Source organism: Dama dama, chromosome 4 (genome assembly GCF_033118175.1).
Source record: "Dama dama isolate Ldn47 chromosome 4, ASM3311817v1, whole genome shotgun sequence".
Taxonomy (NCBI): domain Eukaryota; kingdom Metazoa; phylum Chordata; class Mammalia; order Artiodactyla; family Cervidae; genus Dama; species Dama dama.
This window is the reverse complement of record NC_083684.1, coordinates 49,510,000-49,529,223: the sequence shown is the minus strand read 5'-3', so window position 1 is coordinate 49,529,223 and position 19,224 is coordinate 49,510,000. Positions and strand designations below refer to the sequence as shown.

At 40.2% G+C, this 19,224-nt stretch overlaps 1 protein-coding gene across 3 annotated transcripts in view; it reads right to left on the bottom strand.

Moving 5' to 3' along the window:
• The window catches only part of GARRE1 (granule associated Rac and RHOG effector 1), an 81,358-nt gene that overhangs the window by 42,445 nt on the left and 19,689 nt on the right, over positions 1-19,224 (bottom strand). For all 3 annotated transcript variants that reach the window (XM_061138976.1, XM_061138977.1, XM_061138975.1), the window contains exon 2: positions 6,132-7,425. In XM_061138976.1, the coding sequence (XP_060994959.1) occupies positions 6,132-6,626 (495 nt within the window). In that variant the 5' untranslated portion in view covers positions 6,627-7,425. The remainder of the gene's footprint in view (positions 1-6,131; positions 7,426-19,224) is intronic.

Genomic DNA, 19,224 nt, shown 5'->3' with positions numbered 1-19,224 from the left:
ATGAATTTGAGTTTCTGATTAATACCAGCAATCTGAATTTTTATTTGGCACATATAGTTAGGAAACACTTACTCCATAATCTGTTATGGAAGGTCAACTAGCCGAAACAAGAAAGAAGTAACATTGAATTTTACCTTTGGGCAAAAAAAAAAAGAATAAAAAAACACTATGCAAATTTAATTCCATTAGGGTTAATGAAAATCACATTTTGAAACTAGATTCTAATATTTTCCATTACTGTTGCTCTGCAGCATTTCTGGCATACATCTATCCAAAATAAACGTTAAAATGCTTGAATTAAGGTCCTTAAGAGTCAGTGCTCACAAATAAATTATTTCAAACAGATTCATAGGTACACAGTATAGAAAAGATCTCTGTCAATGCACAGAACTGAAAGCCAAGGTGCAATTACATAAAGACTTGATTTAAAGTCTATTTATAATATGGTGATACAGGGGGTCCTCTGATTTGCAAGTTCCACGTGTGCAGATTCAACCAACTACAGGTCAAAAATATTCAGGGGAAAATATTCCAGAAAGTTCCAAGAAGCAAAACTTGAATCTGCCATGCAGGCAACTATTAGATAACATTTACACTGAATTTAACAACTATTAACACTGCATTTAAACTGTATTAAGTTTTATAAATAATCTAGAGATTATTTAAATTACACATGGGAATGTGTGTAGGTTCTGTATAAATATTATACCATTTCATATAAGGGACTTGAGAATCTTCAGATTTCGGTACAGGGGGTTCTAGAACCAATCCCCTGCAGATGTTGAGGGACACTGTACTTGGAAAGTCACTAAAAATGCTGGAAGATATAAAATAAGTCCCTTTAAAGGCATACAGCTCTTGGGAACCCTGTATCAATACTGAGGCCCCAACATGAAACCAGAGCCCCAGAGTTCCCAAGTGGTGAAGAAAGCAAGGGGAGAGGTGTCATCACTTCATCTTGCTGCCCTCCCCTCATCCTCCCTGCAGAGGATAACCTCTTTACCTGTCTGACCTCACCCCTTGTGTCTGTTTCACTCACTGTTTCAGCCACAACAGACCCTCACTGCTCTTCACACGCTCAAGTTTGCTCCTGCCTCAGGAGCTTTGACCCCTCTCCCCAGAACCCTTTTTGCTGGCTATCATCAAGGCCTGCTTCTTCATCTCCCCCAGTTTCTTTCTCAAATATCACATTCTCACTGATGCCTTTTCTAACCAAGTATCTAAGATCACAGTCCTCATCTATCTGCATGAAAGGAGGCACTTCTGTCTTGTTCCCCGCTGCTTCTTCTATGCCTGGCACAAACAAAGTGTGCAATATACATCTGTGTAATGAACACATGAACTACAAGTCAGTTTCATTCTTTCACTTACATATTTGCACTGAAAAAGTAATTTCATTTAAAACGAGTGACAGATGTTTGTAAAAAGAAGTTAACATTTGTGACTTTCTAATAAACAGAAAACCTAGTTAGGGGACTGCCTATACTTCTTTAATATGAACTATATGTTTTGCTTGCAAATGAGTCTAAGGCTCAGTATCAGTTAGGGTAACAGATTTTTAGGACAAATAAAACTGAGGTAGACAAAACCAAAGAGAACTCACAGCCACTCAATTCATGAAGCCTGGCCTTTAATTGGAATTAACACACCAATGGAGATGCCCGTAGACTGGAAAAGATAGAGACAGCAGGTCTCATGTGGCCTACCTGTAAAAAATGCTGTAGGATGTCAAAGCTTTATATGATGAACAAATTCAACGTGGAAAACCATATTTTTCCTGAATTCATTTTGACTGGACTGATAGTTCGAGACTTACACAAAGGAATCCCCACAGAGCACTTGATTAAGATCATATTTCTCACTTTAGACAACATTCCAGTTCATATACAAAGTAAACTCTACATTTTCTATAAATCCAGAGGGGGGGAAAATCCCACCTGAACTGTCAACTGGCTTGTTCAAAAATTCCTAGCTACTGCAAGTGTCCCACATACCTCTCCATTCCCTTCCCTGAGTATCCCCATTCTATGCATGCTCAGTTGCTCAGTCATGTCTGACTCTTTTGCAACCCCATGGACTGTAGCCCAACAGGCTCCTCTGTCCATGGAATTTTCCAGGCAAGAATACTGGAGTGAGTAGCTCTTTCCTACTCCAGGGGATCTTCCCGACCCAGGGATCGAACCTGCATCTCTTGCATCTCCTGCACTGGCAAAGTGGGTTCTTTACCACTGCGCCACCTGGGAATTCTAGTTACAAGTTAATAGATCAGTGACTACCAGTAGAAGAGGTCCCTAAGGGCTTTTATGCTAAAAAGATCCTGACAGTTTTTACATGAAGCAAGGTAATACTGTTGCCATCTTATAAGACCCAAAGAGACAATAACGCAGAAGGGAAAGGGAGGTGGCCTGCCTAAGGAAGCAGGAAAGAAAGGAGTAGAGCAAATGTCCTAGGAGTGGCAACTTTTTCCACCTAAAAGCGTTCCGGTGAGAAGAACAACCTGCTGTACATTCCTCTCTGATGCTGGCTCGGTACATAATTGTGCTCTGTACTTCAGAGAAAGGCTAATAGTACCTTTCAGGCCATGCTGGAAGCAATAATAACATGGGATGACAACTAACTGGGTACAGTATTTCACACACTAATTGCTTCTGATCTTCACAAGAACTCTTGTGAAGGTGGGTAGTAATTCCATTTTACAGCTGGGCAAACTGAGGCTTAGATGTTAGAAGATTTGCTCAACATCACACAGACAATAAGAAGCAGAGTCATTTTCTAAACCCACATTTTCTGATTCCATGCCCCATAATAAGCAGTGTCTCAAGCACTAGTTAATACTCACAACTTACTTCTCTAACAGTGAGATTATGAGGGTGAACCACTTGATGTAAGGTATAGAGTCAATAATGAATACAGACAGGACAGGACTCATGTATACCCTGCCTGCCCCAGAGCACAGTCAACAACTGCAGTTCCTAGACACAGGCAGCAGGGTCTGTCAATCAGTGAGCATATCCCAAACCTGACTTTAACTCAGGGAGCATCAGAAGCATGTTTTCGCCCCCTCAAGGGGTAGGACAGTGGAACTAGTATGTCTCAGGTTTAAAATGGTCAAGCATTTGAACACTGAATTCAGGGCTTTCTTTAACCACAGTCCTAGGCTCAGCTGCCAAGCACAGGTCCTTGCCTAGTCAGTCAAATTCATCAATGTTAGACCACAGATTCTTTCCCCAAGGATGAATGCAAAAGAGCATCTCTGGGCCTTGCTGATAAAATTTTTAAAAGCCAACACGGGAAAAAATGCCTAACTATTCTATCTGAATTGGTGAATATCCTGAGAGAGAGGGACCACGGCAGTACATAAATTCCAGAAACTAAATACTGTTCTGTGGAAAGAGCAAAATGTTAAGTCTGCAGGCCTACATTTGGCAATCACATTTTAGGATTTACTTGTAAGTCAGCAGTTTGAAACCCAGAATACAGGCATAGATTCTAAAACCCATCAACAGCACTTAGTTTCCAGCTTAGACTCTGAAAGCCTGTTTAGCCCATTATACACAAAAACATGGTAGTGTTCCAGCTATCCTAATCACATTTCAATGGAGAAAGTCAAGCCAAAATTCCAAAACACAACAAGAAATACTTCCCTTTCTCAGCTCAAATGGTCCACACTGGTCCCAGAAAAGCAGAAGGGACCGGCTAAGTGCTACTGCACCCAGCGGATTACTGAACTCCAAGTCCTCAGGGTTAGTTCATCCTTCTCTAGTTGTCCTGTCCTGGGGAACAAGGACACTTGCCCTATTGGGTCGAAGGGGAAATGGTCTTGGAGGCCTAGCTCTGTCTCTTCCAGCACTTGGAGGCATGGCCTGAAGAAGAGCTCAGTAATGTTCATGTTAAAATAAGAGGTTTTGGCCTCATTTTTCAAACTCAAATTTCAAACTCTTGCCTGAAATTCTAAATAAAGCTAATGATGGTTGTGCCATTATAGGATGATAGCTGTAACAGTCTGGGCCTAATACTGTTCAACTGTTTCAGAGAAGGCAGAGCCTCTAAGCGCTCCCTAGTCACATCTCTGCCCAGCAGCAATCAAGCACACAGGCAGCTGAACTTGGTTCTTCACATAAAACAAACAGAAGTCACAGCTGTGTATCTGTGCGTGCAAACACAGCAGTCTGGAATGGCACACACCAACCTAGTTAACGGTGGTCCTTTCTGGGAAAAGGAATGGGATGGCAGAGTCGAGCAGTAGTGTTAAATTTTACTGCTTGAGTTTCTTTTGAGAAATACATTTTTTTTTTAAAGATGCTTTATATATGATTTACATGTGTAATTTTAAAAAATACTTTAAACTATGATAAGCCATTTTTTAAAACACTTCAAAATCATGCTTTCTCTGAATATATGCCATGACCACAGGAAAAAAATCAGAAAATAAAAAATATACTTGGATAGGTTCAAAACAGAATGACCGAAGGAAGATATTACACACGTGTACATTTATACCAGCAGATTCAGCAACAGGCCAAATCCAGTCCAATAGACAAGTCTACAAGGGAAAACTGGTTTTCACATTCTAAAGGGTTATTAAAAAAAAAAATACCCAAAAAACAAAGAGTTTGTGACAGAGACACATGTGGCCCACGCAGCCTAAAATTTACTATTTGCCCTCTATAGAAAAAAATCTGAAGATGCCTAATGCCTGATTTAAACCAAGACTATTATGTCTTTTCAAAAATAATTTTAAATTCCTCTTGGAGGACTTCCCCGGTGGTTCAATGGTTAAGAATTCGCAATGCAGGAGACATGTGTTTGATCCCTAGGTCCAAAAAGATCTCACATGCTCTAGGGCAACTAAGTCTGTGTGCCACAACTACTGAGCCCACACGCCTAGAGCCCATGCTCCACAACAAGAGAAGACACTGCAATGAGAAGTCGGCGCCCTGCAGCTACAGAGTAGCCGCCACTCGCCACAACTGGAGAAAACCTGTGCAGCAATGAAGACCCAGCACAGCCAAAAATAAATTAAAACAAAAAAATTCCTCTTGGAAATGCTTTCCAAATCACAATATGCCTTTTAAACACAATAAAAGTGAGTCATAATACTTAATAGCTTAGCTTTTGTTCCCACCAAACCCACAACAGTATAAATTAGCTTATTCAGCCACTGCAATCATCAGATTTGTTTCAGGAGACTGGTGATTTCCGAAAATCAAATACAACCCCAGGATGCTGGAAAAACATTCTCCCTCCTAGCATCCAGAAACCTAACCTCTGATGTGTTGCTAAAATGTACAAGGACACGTGGAAAAATCAAACTCAGAAGAACTCTCTGAGCAACTAAAAATAATTTTAAAAATCTAGCAGTGAAGTGAATTTAACAGATGACAGTTTAACAATTATTTTCTAAATGAAGGAAGGAACAACATCACCTTTATTCTGAATGAAATTCATATTCCAATTTTATAATCTAAAGCCCTGAAAAAGGGAGAATATTTCATTTTGACTATCAAAGACCAAAGAAATGTCCTGAATAAGAATCAAATGCATCCTAATGTGAAAAACTGTAAATTTAGAACTGGAAAAATACCTTTATCCTGTAAACATGTGTAGAACTTGCTATATTAAACCAAGGGGTCTATATAATGACAATTCGCAAATAAATCTTTATAATCACATTTAGAATCTCCGTCCCTACTGTGTACTTTATCCTCTGGAGAAGGGAATGGCAACCCACCCCAGTATTCTTGCCTGGGAAATCCCACTGACAGAAGAGCCTGGCGGTCTACAATCCATGGGGTCGCAAGAGTTGGACATGACTGAGTGACTATCGTATCACATCACATTACATCACTGTGTACATTAACAGCATGTTATTTGGAAATTAAGTTCCAAGTTGAAAATTGAAAGAAAATCTAGGCTAATTCGTTTGTTTAATAATCTTTTATCCTACTTAATTTTAAATTAAAGCAATTCAAAACCTGGCATGCAAAAAAAATTTTTTTTCACAAGAACAGAGTATCAATGGAAAGAGGACGAAGACCATCTTTCAGTGATTTGAGAAAGAACTAAAACAACATTCTCGCTTACCTCTGGAATACACTTCCCAACCAAGTATGACAGAGAAGATACTCTACCTCAATGTCCTGGAGACTGAATTCCTTCTGATCTGTCAAGTTCGCAGCCCCAGCACTAAGTTCCATCAACATCTTGGCAATCTCGGGCTTGATGGCTGAAGTCAGCCGACTGGCTGCTTCCATGACGTGCTCCTGCACATCTTTGAGCTGCATGGCTGCCTTGGAGTAGTGAGAGTTCCTGAACACAGTGCTGAAGAGATCTGTGAGGAAAGTACTGGCACGGCAGAAAACGTTGAGGGCGTCCAGGTACTTGGAGATGCCCTGCTGGATGTCGGCAATGGGAGTGGAGTGGGGCATGGCGTGGTGGCAGCTGCCTGCAGCGGTCAGACTGCCCAGGGGGGCGGTGGTGGCCGTAGATGCCAGCGGAGCACTCAGTGCTCGGCCCAGCTCGGGCATTGGGTACTGCTGGTGCTGCTGCACCTTCTGCTTGGACCCGCCAAGCAGGAAGCGCCGCTTGTAGTCCATTTTACTGTCCTGGGCACTGCAGCAATACATGCGGGAAGGGGACTGTCCCAGGGACCGGGAGAGGGTCAGCGTTCTGATTCCTTTTTTTTTTCCTTCCTAAAACCGTGGCTAGGTATAAAAATAGTGGAGTTCTGCAAATCTAAGTTTTAAAAAAGGCATTTCCATGAGGCAGGTGACCATGTGATCCAATGTCGACGTGAAAAGGACAAGAAGTTTATATAGTTAATATTTTCAGTGGAGACAGGACCTTTGACAAAAAAATAAGTGTGTCCAAAATGCTATATAAGAACTGTTAGCATTCCACCCTCTTAATAAAAAGATATGGTTGCTGAGAAAAATGTTTACTGAGAACTGCTTTGCAAGAATACTTTGATACTTGTATTTACAATGGCAGAAAAATAACTTAACTTTAAAAAATGTAATATAATGTATCTTCAATATACCAGAAAAGTTAGAACCCAAAAACCCACAAGCTGATCAACAGCGATTTAAAAAGCAGTACAGAATCACTTCACACTAAGTCCTTAGGAAGGAAGATCAAATCTGCAGAATTTTGACAGAGCCTGCCTGCCAAATCCATTTACCTGTAAAGCTTCTTCTCAATGCAAAAATTTTCCAAATTTCCTCTAATGTTTTCTGAAAACAAGTTTTTTTTTTCCTTCAGAAAAATGGCATTTGCTATTATAAGTCGTCTTCTTTCCTTTTGTTTGCTGAGGTAGCGGTTTCCTTGTAACATTAATAAGAGGTGCTTCCAGACAGGGTTGGCCCTCAATTGTAAAGTCTGAAGCAAGAATGCACAGATGTATTTGTAAGGCTTTTAAGTCATTTCCTGTGAGGGGGGAAAATAAGATAGAATTAAGAGAGTTATAGGACAGTGAGTAATTCTGGAACATTAACTCTTGAAACGCTATCATCCACAAAGTTGGGCTCCAAATGAATAAGAAACCTTATAAAAGAATAGAACTATGATATGATGACGGTTAGAAAATTCCTCAAGTTGTAGTACAAAAATAACACAACAAAAAAAGTTTGATTCCACACAAACTACTTCAAAGTTCAGGCTGACAAGTGACACATCGCACAGGGCCTGGACTAATGTTTGTGTTTGGCATTCCCTTGTTTTTTCCTCAAAGAGCTCACAAATCCACAAGAGGATTAGAAGAGTACCCGATTAGGACTGTTGACAAGTACAGCACTCATAAAACCTTAAGGGGGGTTGGGCAATGGGAGCGATGAGCAAAAGACTGAGAAATCAAGGTTGTTATGAAGAAAATGTTACTCTACCTTAAGGATGTAGGCCATGATTGTATGACAGGTTTTGAAAAGTGCAAGAGTGATGGCCAGGGCTCATCAAGGGAAAGGACTACCACAGCAAAGACCCTGAAGCAGGATGACTTTAGGTCTGTTCAGGATACCCAGGTCGGCCAAGGTGCAGCATCAGAAAGTCAGAGCCTGGAGAGGTAAGTGTCTGACAGGTTTGCAGACAGGATGCTTCTCATCCTCATCCAGTACCAATTTCCCCTCCAGATGATCGAAGGATAGTCTAAGAGGCTGTGCCAGTTCCTACACCCTAAGGAGGCTTCTACACAACCCCTGGCTCTGGATAGGTACAAAAAGCAAGGTCTAAATATCTCTGGTTGTCATTTCTGAACCAACAATAGTGAAGCAGTGTGATTCTCCCTGCACAGCTAATTAGGTTTACACTTGCCTTAATGATCTCCTCTCTCAGACATAATAATAGTTCAAACATATTTTATTGAATGACATATGTAGTCTACATGATGTCTGTATATAGCTTGGTCTACTTTTTGATTACTAGATTTTCTTTCTTTCCACTTTGCTTTTTTGGTAGATAAAAATAAATATGTCATACCATGACATCACCGATTCAATGCACATGAGTTTGAGCAAATTCCAGGAGACAGTGGAAGACAGGGAAGCCTGGTATGCTGCAGTCCATGGGGGTCACAGAGTCAGGTCACAGGGTCACACGACTGAGTGACTGAAAACAACCACCTTTTCATTCATTATAGCCAATTACCATGTCTCCTTTACGATTCTACAATTCCATTAGGAACCCAGGAAGGTAGACAGGTTATAAGAGCAAGAGATGAGAAAAGTGTTGTGAATACAAACATATACTCTAAAAGTACAACCCTAACCCAGCTAGCATATAAATCCAAATAAACTGGCACCATTTGTAGCTCTGTGTTCAAGAGAATTTTGACTCTCAAAAACTCTCATAAACTTTTCAAGAAATGAGATATCAAACAGCTATATGTAAGAAATATGTTCCCAAATGTTCATTTTTCAAATTCATTACATACAATAAGGCAATCATATCTATCCCCACTCAAGAGAAACACTCAGGAGGAGTGCTGAAGAATGGAAGGCTGCTCACATAGAAACTGTGTGTCCTGTGTAAGAAAATTATCACCTTGAACCGGCCACAGTGAGTGTCTTGAAAAGCCCTGAGGAACACCTTTCTCTGTTGTGTGTTGCACACTGGTGCTCCTGGCTCTGAGAGTCCACCCCCATTCCTCTGCCAGATGATTCAAGAAGGTCAAGTAAGGCCCACACACTCACTTAATTTTTTAATAAACATCAAAAACATTAAACTTTTTCCCACTTTACATGCTTTCAAAGTTTATGTAAATGAAATTGATTATGGTTAAAAATATACTTCACCAAATTCATCTGCAAATTCAATGCAGTCTCTATCAAAATTTGAACCTTTTCCACAGAAATAGGCAAGCTGATCCTAAAATGTATATGGAAGTACAAGAGACCCAAGATAACCTACCAAGTACTGAAAACAAGATGTTAGAGGGCTCACACTTCCTAATTTGAAAACCTAGGTGTGTAAAGCTACAGTAACAAAGACAGCAGAGCACTAGCATAAGGAAAGACACATATACATAAATGGAACGCAACTGAGAGTTTGGAATAAACCTAGACACCTATGGTCAGCTGATTTTAGACAAGGGTGCAAAACCATTCAGTTGAGAAAGAACGATCTTTTCAATAAATGATGATGGGACAACTAAATATCCTCATGCAAAAAAAAAAAAATATGAATAAGAACCCCTCTCTTATATTATAAACAAAAAGTAACTCAAAATGGATCAAACACCTCAATGTTAGAACTCAAACTTATAAAGCTCTTAGAAAATATAGGTGCAAATTTTTGTGATCTTAGGTTAGGCAATGGTTTCTTGGACATGACATCTTAAAACACAGACAATAAAAGAAAAAATAGATAAGCTGGACTTCATCAAAACTAAAAACATTTGTGCATCAAAGGTTACTACCAAGGTGAAAAGACAACCCACAACATGGGCAAAAATAATGGAAAATCATGTATCTGTTAAGGGTCCAGTATCCAGAATATAAAAAGAACTTTAAAATTTTTTTTAAAAAAAGACAACCTATTAAAATATGCGCAAATTATATGAACTGATGTTTCTTGAAAGACATACAACTGGCCAATAGCCAAATGAAATGATGCCCAACATGGACAGTTACTAGGGAAAAACAAATAAATCACAATAAGGTATCACTTCACACATGCTAGCATGACTACAGTGAAAACAAACAAAAAACAAAACAGAAAATAAATGTGGGTGAGAATGTGGAGAAACCAGAACTCTCCTAAGTTGCTGGTGAGAATGTGAAATGATGCTACAACTGTGAAAAACAGTTTGGCAGTGCCTCAAAATGTTAAACATAGAGTTGCCACTGAGACCAAGCAATTCCACTCTTAAGCATATATCCAAGAAAACTGAAAAACATCAGTTCGCTTAAAAAAAAAAAAACAAATTACACATGAATGTCCATAGCATCATTATTCATAATAGCCCAAAAGTGGAACAACCCAAGTCTATCAACTGATGAATGAATAAACAAAATGTGGTACAGCCATACAATGGTATATTATTCAACCGTAAAAAATGAAACATTGATAAATGCTTGGAGAAGGAAATGGCAACCCACTCCAGTATTCTTGCCTGGAAAATTCCATGGACAGAGGACCCTGGCAGGCTACAGTCCATGGGGTTGCAAAGAGTTGGCCACAACTGAGTGACTGAGCACACTGATAAATGCTACAGTGTGACTGAACCTCGAAGACATTATGGTAAGAGAAAGAAGCCAGAGATAGAAGGCCAGATAGTGTGACATTCCACTGACACGAAACATTCATATAAATCAAATGCAAAGAGAGAAAAAAGTAGATCAGTAGCTGTCAGGACCTAAGGAGAGGAAGGAAATAGGGAGTGGTTATCAATTAATACAGCTTTTTTTTTAATGTGATAAAGACATTCTAGAATTAGATGGTGGTGATGGTCACACAACTATACTTCAAGTTTTAAAAAAAAGTAAAATCATTAAAAAGGAAAAAAGAATTTAAAGAAAAATATGAGAATGATGTCTCAGCAAATTCAGAATACTAACAAAAGAGATAATCAAAAAAACAGAACCAAATAAATTCTAGAGTTGAAAAATATAATAACTGATATTAAAAAATTAACTAAGGGCTCAACACCAGATGTGAACTGGAATCACTGAAATTAAAGATTAACCAATTGAGATTACCTAGACTGAGAAACAGGAAGAAAAAAGTCTCAGAGACTGTGGGACACCATCAAGCATACCAGCATCAGAGAAGGAGAAGAGAGGGAAAAAGGCACAAAAAAAGTATTTGAAGAAATCAGTTCCATTCAGGCGCTCAGTCGTTCTGACTCTTTGCAACCCCATGGACTGCAGCACGCCAGGCTTCCCTGTCCATCACCAATTCCCAGAACTTGCTTAAACTCATGTCCATCAAGTCAGTGATGCCATCCAACCATCTCATCCTCTGTCGTCCCCTTCTCCTCCTGCCTTCAATCATTCCCAGCATCAGGGTCTTTTCCAAGAAGTCAGTTCTTCGCATCAGGTGGCCAAAGTACTGGAGTTTGAGTTTCAGCATCAGTCCTTCCAATGAATATTCAGAACTGATTTCCTTTAGGATTGACTGATTTGATCTCCTTGCAGTCCAAGGGACTCTCAAGAGTCTTCTCCAACACCACAGTTCAAAAGCATCAATTCTTCTGTGCTCAGCTTTCTTTATAGTCCAACTCTCACATCTAGACAGGACTATTGGAAAAACCATAGCTTTGACTAGATGGACCTTTGTTGGCAAAGTAACGGCTTTGCTTTTCAATATGCTGTCTAGGTTGGTCATAGCTTTTCTTCTAAGGAGCAAGCATCTTTTAATTTCATGGCTGTAGTCACTATCTGAAGTTATTTTGGAGCCCCCCAAAATAAAACCTCTCACTCTTTCCATGGTTTCTCCCTCTATTTGCCACAAAGCAATGGGAGCAGATGCCATGATCTTCGTTTTCTGAATGTTGAGTTTTAAGCCAGCTTTTTCACTCTCTTCTTTCACTTTCATCAAGAGGCTCTTTAGTTCTTCTTTGCATTCTGCCATAACGGTGGTGTCATCTGCATATACGAGGTTATTGATATTTCTACCAGCAACCTTGATTCCAGGTTGTGCTTCATCCAGCACAGCGTTTCTTGTGATGTACTCTGCATAGAAGTTAAATAAGCCAGGTGACAATATATAGCCTTAACGTACTCCTTTTCCTATTTGGAACCAGTCTGTTGTTCCATGTCCAGTTAGTTCTAACTGTTGCTTCTTGACCTGCATACAGATTTCTCAGGAAGGAGGTAAGGTGGTCAGGTATTCCCATCTCTTTCAGAATTTTCCATAATTTGTTGTGACCCACACAGTCAAAGGCTTTGGCGTAGTCAATAAAGCAGAAGTAGATATTTTTCTGGAACTCTCTTGCTTTTTCTGTGATCTAATGTATGTTGGCAATTTGATCTCTGGTTCCTCTGCCTTTTCGAAATCCGGCTTGAACATCTGGAAGTTCACAGTTCACGTACTGTTGAAGCCTCGCTTGGAGAATTTTGAGCTTTACTTTGCTAGTGTGTGAGATGAGTGCAACTGTGCAGTAGTTTGAACATTCTTTGGCATTGCCTTTCTTTGAGACTGGAATGAAAACTGACCTTGTCCAGTCCTGTAGCCACTGCTGAGTTTCCCAAATTTGCTGGCATATTGAGTGCAGCACTTTCACAACAACATCTTTTAGGATTTGAAATAGCTCAACTGGAATTCCTTCACCTCCACTGGCTTTGTTTGTAGTGATGCTTCCTAAGGCCCACTTGACTTCGCATTCCAGGATGTCTGGCTCTAGGTGGGTAATCACACCATCGTGGTTATCTGGGTCATGAAGGTCTTTTTGGTATAGTTCTTCTGTGTATTCTTGCCTTCTTAATATCTTCTGCTTCTGTTAGGTCCCTACCATTTCTGTCCTTTATTGTGCCCATTTTTGCATGAAATGTTCCCTTGGTATCTCTAATTTTCTTGAAGAGATCTCTAGTCTTTCCCATTCTATTGTTTTCTTCTATTTCTTCTCATTGATCACTGAGGAAGGCTTTCTCACCTCTCCGTGCTATTCTTTGGAACTCTGCATTCAGATCAGTATATCCTTCCTTTTCTCCTTTACCTTTAGCTTCTCTTCTTTTCTCAGCTATCTGTAAGGCCTCCTCAGACAACCTTTTTGCATTTCTTTTTCTTGGGGATGGTCTTGATCACTGCCTCCTGTACAACGTCACAAACCTCCAACCATAGTTCTTCAGGCATTCTGTCTATCAGATCTAATCCTTGAATCTATTTGTCACTTCCACTGCATAATCAATAAGGAATTTGATTTAGATCATACCTGAATGGTCTAATGGTTTTCCCTACTTTCTTCAATTTAAGTCTGAATTCGAAGAAATGAAGTTCCCAAACTTCTCAAATTTGATGAAAAGCACATGAATCTATACATTTATGAAGCTCAACAAACTCCAAGTAGGATAAACTTAAAAAAAAAAAAAAAATCAGTCTAGACATATTATAATCCAATTGCCAAAAGCCAAAGAGAGAATCTTGAAGGCAATAAGAGAAAAGCAACTCATCAATACAGAGGACTCTGTAGTTATGTAAAGTTGCTATGAACAGGGAATTAGCAAATACTAAATCAGTACTCCTAGAAGACATGCAAAGTTAACATCCTGTAAGTGCCTGGTCAAAACATTTTCACCAACCAATTAACATATAACACTGTTTTATGTTTCTATTTAAAGATACCTTACTTAACATATATTGTTGATTCATTAACACTGAACTCACAGGCAACAGCACTATAATTCATGTCTAATTAAGCTCATCAAACACATGGATTTTCTCTGTTAGGTACATCACAGCCTTCCTGGACTTAGGAACACTAGAGAGCACTTCAGCAATATACTTAGGGGCCATTTTAAACAGTGAAACTGCCAACAAAAGTATAAAAATGCAAAAAACGTGGCACTCAATAGACTATGAAAAGAATACTTGTTTATAGTCTGAGAGCTGAAATGAGAAGGCAGAGCGTCACCCTGTTCAACCCCAGCTGGGGATGTGCAAGTTGGGCAATTCAAATTTTTTGCCACTTTGCACATGTCTACAACTGACCACAAGAGCTCTGCAAGTATTTATTTTGTGTTGAAAATAAATTTTAGCCAGTAAGCTAATCTGCAAACATAGGATCTGAGATTTGTGAGAATCTATGTGAGGATCAACTATGTATATAATACTACTTGAAACACTTGTATTCCCAACATAATGGGGTACACCTCTTCTTTAAAATATAATATACAAATACATCAATCTATGAAACAAATAATCAGAGGGTTACTGACCATCTTGAAAGATACACAGAAGCTCCTTTAAGTAGTGAACCCCAGGATATATTTAATGTAACAACTCAACTAGTTCAGTATGCACAACCTTTCAGGATTTCATTGTGATTTTAAAAGGCTCAAGCCTATATATTTAAGGTATAATCTATCTGACAAATTAGAAGTACATAATTTATAGAGACAAGTTTATGCTTTAAGAGCACAAGTACAGACTTGCCTGATGGTGCAGTGCATAAGGTCCATTTGCCAGTACAGGGGACACACGTTTGGTCCCTGGTCCAGGAAAGTTCCCATGCTGCGACTAAGCCCATGCACCAGATACTGAACCCAGGCTCCAGGCCCGCGCGCCACACCTGCAGTGTCAGTGCGCCCCAACTGCTCATGCCCATGAGCCTAGAGCCTGCGCTCCACAACAGAAGCCCCCACCACGAGGAGCCCCAGCACCACAGCTAGAGAGATCCCTGACTTGCCGCAAAGAGAGAAAACCCAAGAAAAGCAGCGGAGGCACAGCACAGCCAAGAAATAAATTAATTTAAAAAATGAGACAACAATCACACTTGGAGAATCACCTACTCCTTTTCTCCCCCTTCTAGAATGCATTATTTAAAAAACAAAATTTGTAAAGACTAAAAACGTGGAGGAATTGCTATTATTCATTACATTTTTTATTTTAGTGCTAAGCTCATGGCGAACATTTTTATAAAAATGCCAGTAGATATTACAACGGCTTAAAGAACACCTTAACAAGTTAAAATATACATTAATACAGACTGGTTTGCATATAGCTGCTTCATCAAAGATGATTACTTCAATCAAAAAGAGAAACAATAACAAGTGTTGGTGAGAATGTAGAGAAACTGGAACTCTCATACATTGCTGGTAGGATTGTAAAAAGTATAGCACTTTGGGAAACAGTTTGGCAGCTCCTCAAAATAAGTACAGTGTTACCACATGACCCAGCAATTCCACTCCAATGTATATATTCAAGAGACAGAAAAATATAAATTCACACAAAAACCTACACATCAATGTTCACAGCAGCCTTATTCAAAAGTAATCAAAAACAGAAACAACACAAATCTCTTATCAACTGATACATGAATAAACAAAATGTGGCACAGATATACAATGTAACATTAAATATATATTATGCACATATAAAGGAATGAAGTACTGATACATGCTATTATAAAACATGGACAAATTTTGAAAACACTGTACTAAGTGCAAGAGAAGCCAGACACAAGAAGCTACATATTATATACCCTGACTGGTACGTAATGCCCAGAATGGAAGATCCATAGAAACAAGCAGATTTATGGAATGGAGAGTCACTGCTAACGAGTGCAGGGTTTCTGTTTAGGGTAATAACAAGACTTTGAAGTTAGACAGTGTGACTGCCGAACAACCCTGAGTATACTGTAACACACGGTATGTGAGTTATATCTCAACAAGGCTGCTACTTTCCCTATGCAACTTCTCATTTAACAGCAGAAGGTGAATAATAAAAAATAAGTTTTGGGGACTTCCCTTGCAGTCCAGTGAGTAAGACTCCAAGCTCAGGACTTCCCTGGTGGCTCAGTGATAAAGAATCTACATGCCAGTGAAGGAGATGTGGGTTTGATCCCTGATCCGGGAAGATCCCACACGCCTGGAGCAACAAAGCCTCTGCACCACAACTACTGAGCCTGTGCTCCAGAGCCCAGAAGCCACAATTACTAAGCGCATGTGCTGCAACTACTGAAGCCTATGTGCCCTAGGGCTTGTGCTCCTCAACAAGAGGAGTCACTGTCATGAGAAGCCTGTGTATCACAACTGGAGAGTAGCTCCCACTCTCCACAACTAGAGAAAAGCCCGTGCAGCAACGAAGTCTCAGTACAACCAAAAATAAATAAATAAATAATTTTTTAAAGTGACAAAATCTACATTTTAAAAAAAAGATTCCAAGCTCCCAATGCAGGGGGCATGGGTTCGATCCCTGGTCAGGGAACTAAGATCCTACATGCCACAACCAAAAAAAAAAAAAAGTTTTCCAGGGCTACCTTTCAATTCAGATGAAGGAAAAAGATCGCAAGGTACTAAATGTCCTGCACTAGACCGCACAGTACCTGCATCTTTACTCCCAGAACTCTAAATGCATATGGAAGTATTCTATTCAGAACTATCCTTGTTAAGCTATGCTACAGGAACAAATCCTGAAAGGAGTGGCCTAACCTAAGATGATTTATTTCTTGCTCACATAACATTCAATGAGGGTCTGGCAGCCCTTCAGCTTGTAGGGACATCACTGGAACTTGTACTTTCCACAGTCACCTTAGCACAAGAAAAGAAACCCATATCCACTCTTCACTGCCTCCCAATATAAATGACACACATCACTTCCCAACATAAGTGGCACATGTCACCTCCCTTTGGTCAGAATTAGTCACATGTGCTAATGTAACTGCAAGATAAACTGGGAAATGTAGGGGGACACATGGAATATAAGTTAAGCAATACAGCTGGCCACCCAGCCCAGCTGTGGCTTGCAATTTTTACCAGATGGTGAAGAGCAATTCTGATTCCACAGAGTAGAGACGGTTTTGCAATTTGGTGTCCCTACAACTGCTGTCTCGAGGCCAGGTGATTCTCACATAGGCTGCTCTAGGACACGGCTCTCTGTTGTGTATGTATGTAGAGTGGGGGAGCAGAAGGAGGTGGGGAGAGAAAGGTCACAGATTCCTTTTAGAAACTGATGACAAAACACTCCATAGTCAAACATGTATCCAAAACACCAGAGCTTTCCTTCAGTTTTGGATTTGGAGTCCCAGGTGAAGAACCACCTGCTGTTCACACTCTCCATGCTCCCCTTCTCTTCCCTACAGAAGAAGGCTACATAGAGCTGGAGGCAGCAGGTGACTTCATCAAAACTGCATTTAGGGTTGGTCCAGCAGATAACCAAACAGGGGAGGCCAAAGGCTCAAGTTAACACATTCCAGGGAACCAAAGAGAAATATATACTGGACCCTTTGTGATTTTTTTTTTTTTTTTTTTTTTTTGCTTACTTTTTAATTTGGTTGGTTGGTTGTTCGTTGGCCATGCCGTTTGGCTTGTGGGATCTTGGTTCCCCCACCAGGGATTGAACCTGTGCCCCCTACAGGGGAAGCATGGGGTCGCTAATCACTGAAGCACCAGGGAATCTCCATACTGGACCCTTTGAATCCATATCACAGCCTGTGTACCTATATTCTCGAGGTCTGGTCCTCAGGTCATGAGCATCATAATTGAATGGTTAAAGACCAAAGGTACAGGACTTCCCTAGTAGTCCAGAGGTTAAGACTCCACGTGCCAAGGCAGGGGACATGGGTTCGATCCCTGGTTCAGGAAGATCCCACATGCCAAGGAGCAACTAAGCCCATGCACCGAAACTACTGAAGCCATGCACCCTAGAGCCCCTGCTTCCCAACAGGAGAAGCCACCGCAATGAGAAGCTCGCGCACCACAACTAGAGAGCAGTCCCTGCACACCACAGCTAGAGAAAGCCCACGTGCAGCAACAAAGCCCCAGCCCAGCCAAGAGAAAAAAAAGAAGACCAAAGATGCATCTGTATTAGGGTAAGTCTGTCTACATGTCACATCAGTGTTCAAGGAGTGGTTATAATGCCCATAGAACATGTTATTAAGAATGGCGGGGGAAAAAAAGAATGGAAAACTTTAAGCAATTTTTGATAAGATCCCATATTAACATTAACCTTGTTAGACTAGGATGAAAGGAAAAAGCCAACCATAGCTTAAGGACTTTCTTCTATGACATTAGAATTAGAATGTCCCTCTTAATGGAATAACTGTTAAAATACTGATTCCTGGGGTACACTCCAAATCTAAAGAATCTATCTTTGGAACCAGGAGCAGAAAAAAATACGCCTTTTTTACAAGATTCTCAAGTGGTTCTAGACACATACTATAATTTGAGAACAAAACTGGTCAGCTGAAAACCTGCTGAAAGTCACAAGGATGAAGACACCCGAAGATGCAGACTATATAAACACTACTTACAGCAACTCATGTATTTCATCAACATGCCTGTTCATTCAAAAATCCAGAAAGGGACTTCCACCTCCAAGTGATAAATGATTCTATATCTTAGAATCAAGGGGCTGGCTGGACAATTCAATGAAAACTTCTGCTTATATCATAATTGCTTCTAACAAAACCATTTTAGTCCCACAGTTAAGGCTGGGGTTCTTCACCAGACAGAACAAACAAGACCCTTTTTTGGCTTCTACTTATTCTTAATAGATCTGGTGTTCCTGTGCTGATCTTTGCTGTAATCAAAACTAGACAGTGTTGAATTCAACGAAGTATCATGGAATTGAAATACCATTCAAGTCCTATCATTTTCAAATGGGACTTTGCCAGAAACAATATGCAAAGAAGGTGGTGACACGCATCTCAGGAGTCATCATCATGGCAGTCATCATAACAGCCCTTCACAAAATGTTGCTGGAAGCTTGGTGATAGGCATGCATGAGGTTCACTGTATTATCTGCTCTACTGTTGCACATGATCAAACATTTCTGTAAATAAAAAGTTTAAAAAGGGACGTCCCTGGTGACACAGTGAATAAGAATCCAACTGCCAATGCAGGGGACATAGGTTCAATCCCTGGTCCAGGAAGATTTCACATGCCATGGAGCAACTAAGCTCGTGTGCCACAACTACTGAGCCTGTGTGTTGCAACTACTAAAGCCCGAGTGCCTAGAGCCTGTGCTCCACAAGAGAAGCCACTGCAACGAAAAACCCACGTACAGTATCAAAGAGTAGCCCCTGTACATCACAACTAGAGAAAGCCCACGTGCAGCAACAAAGACCCAGTAAAG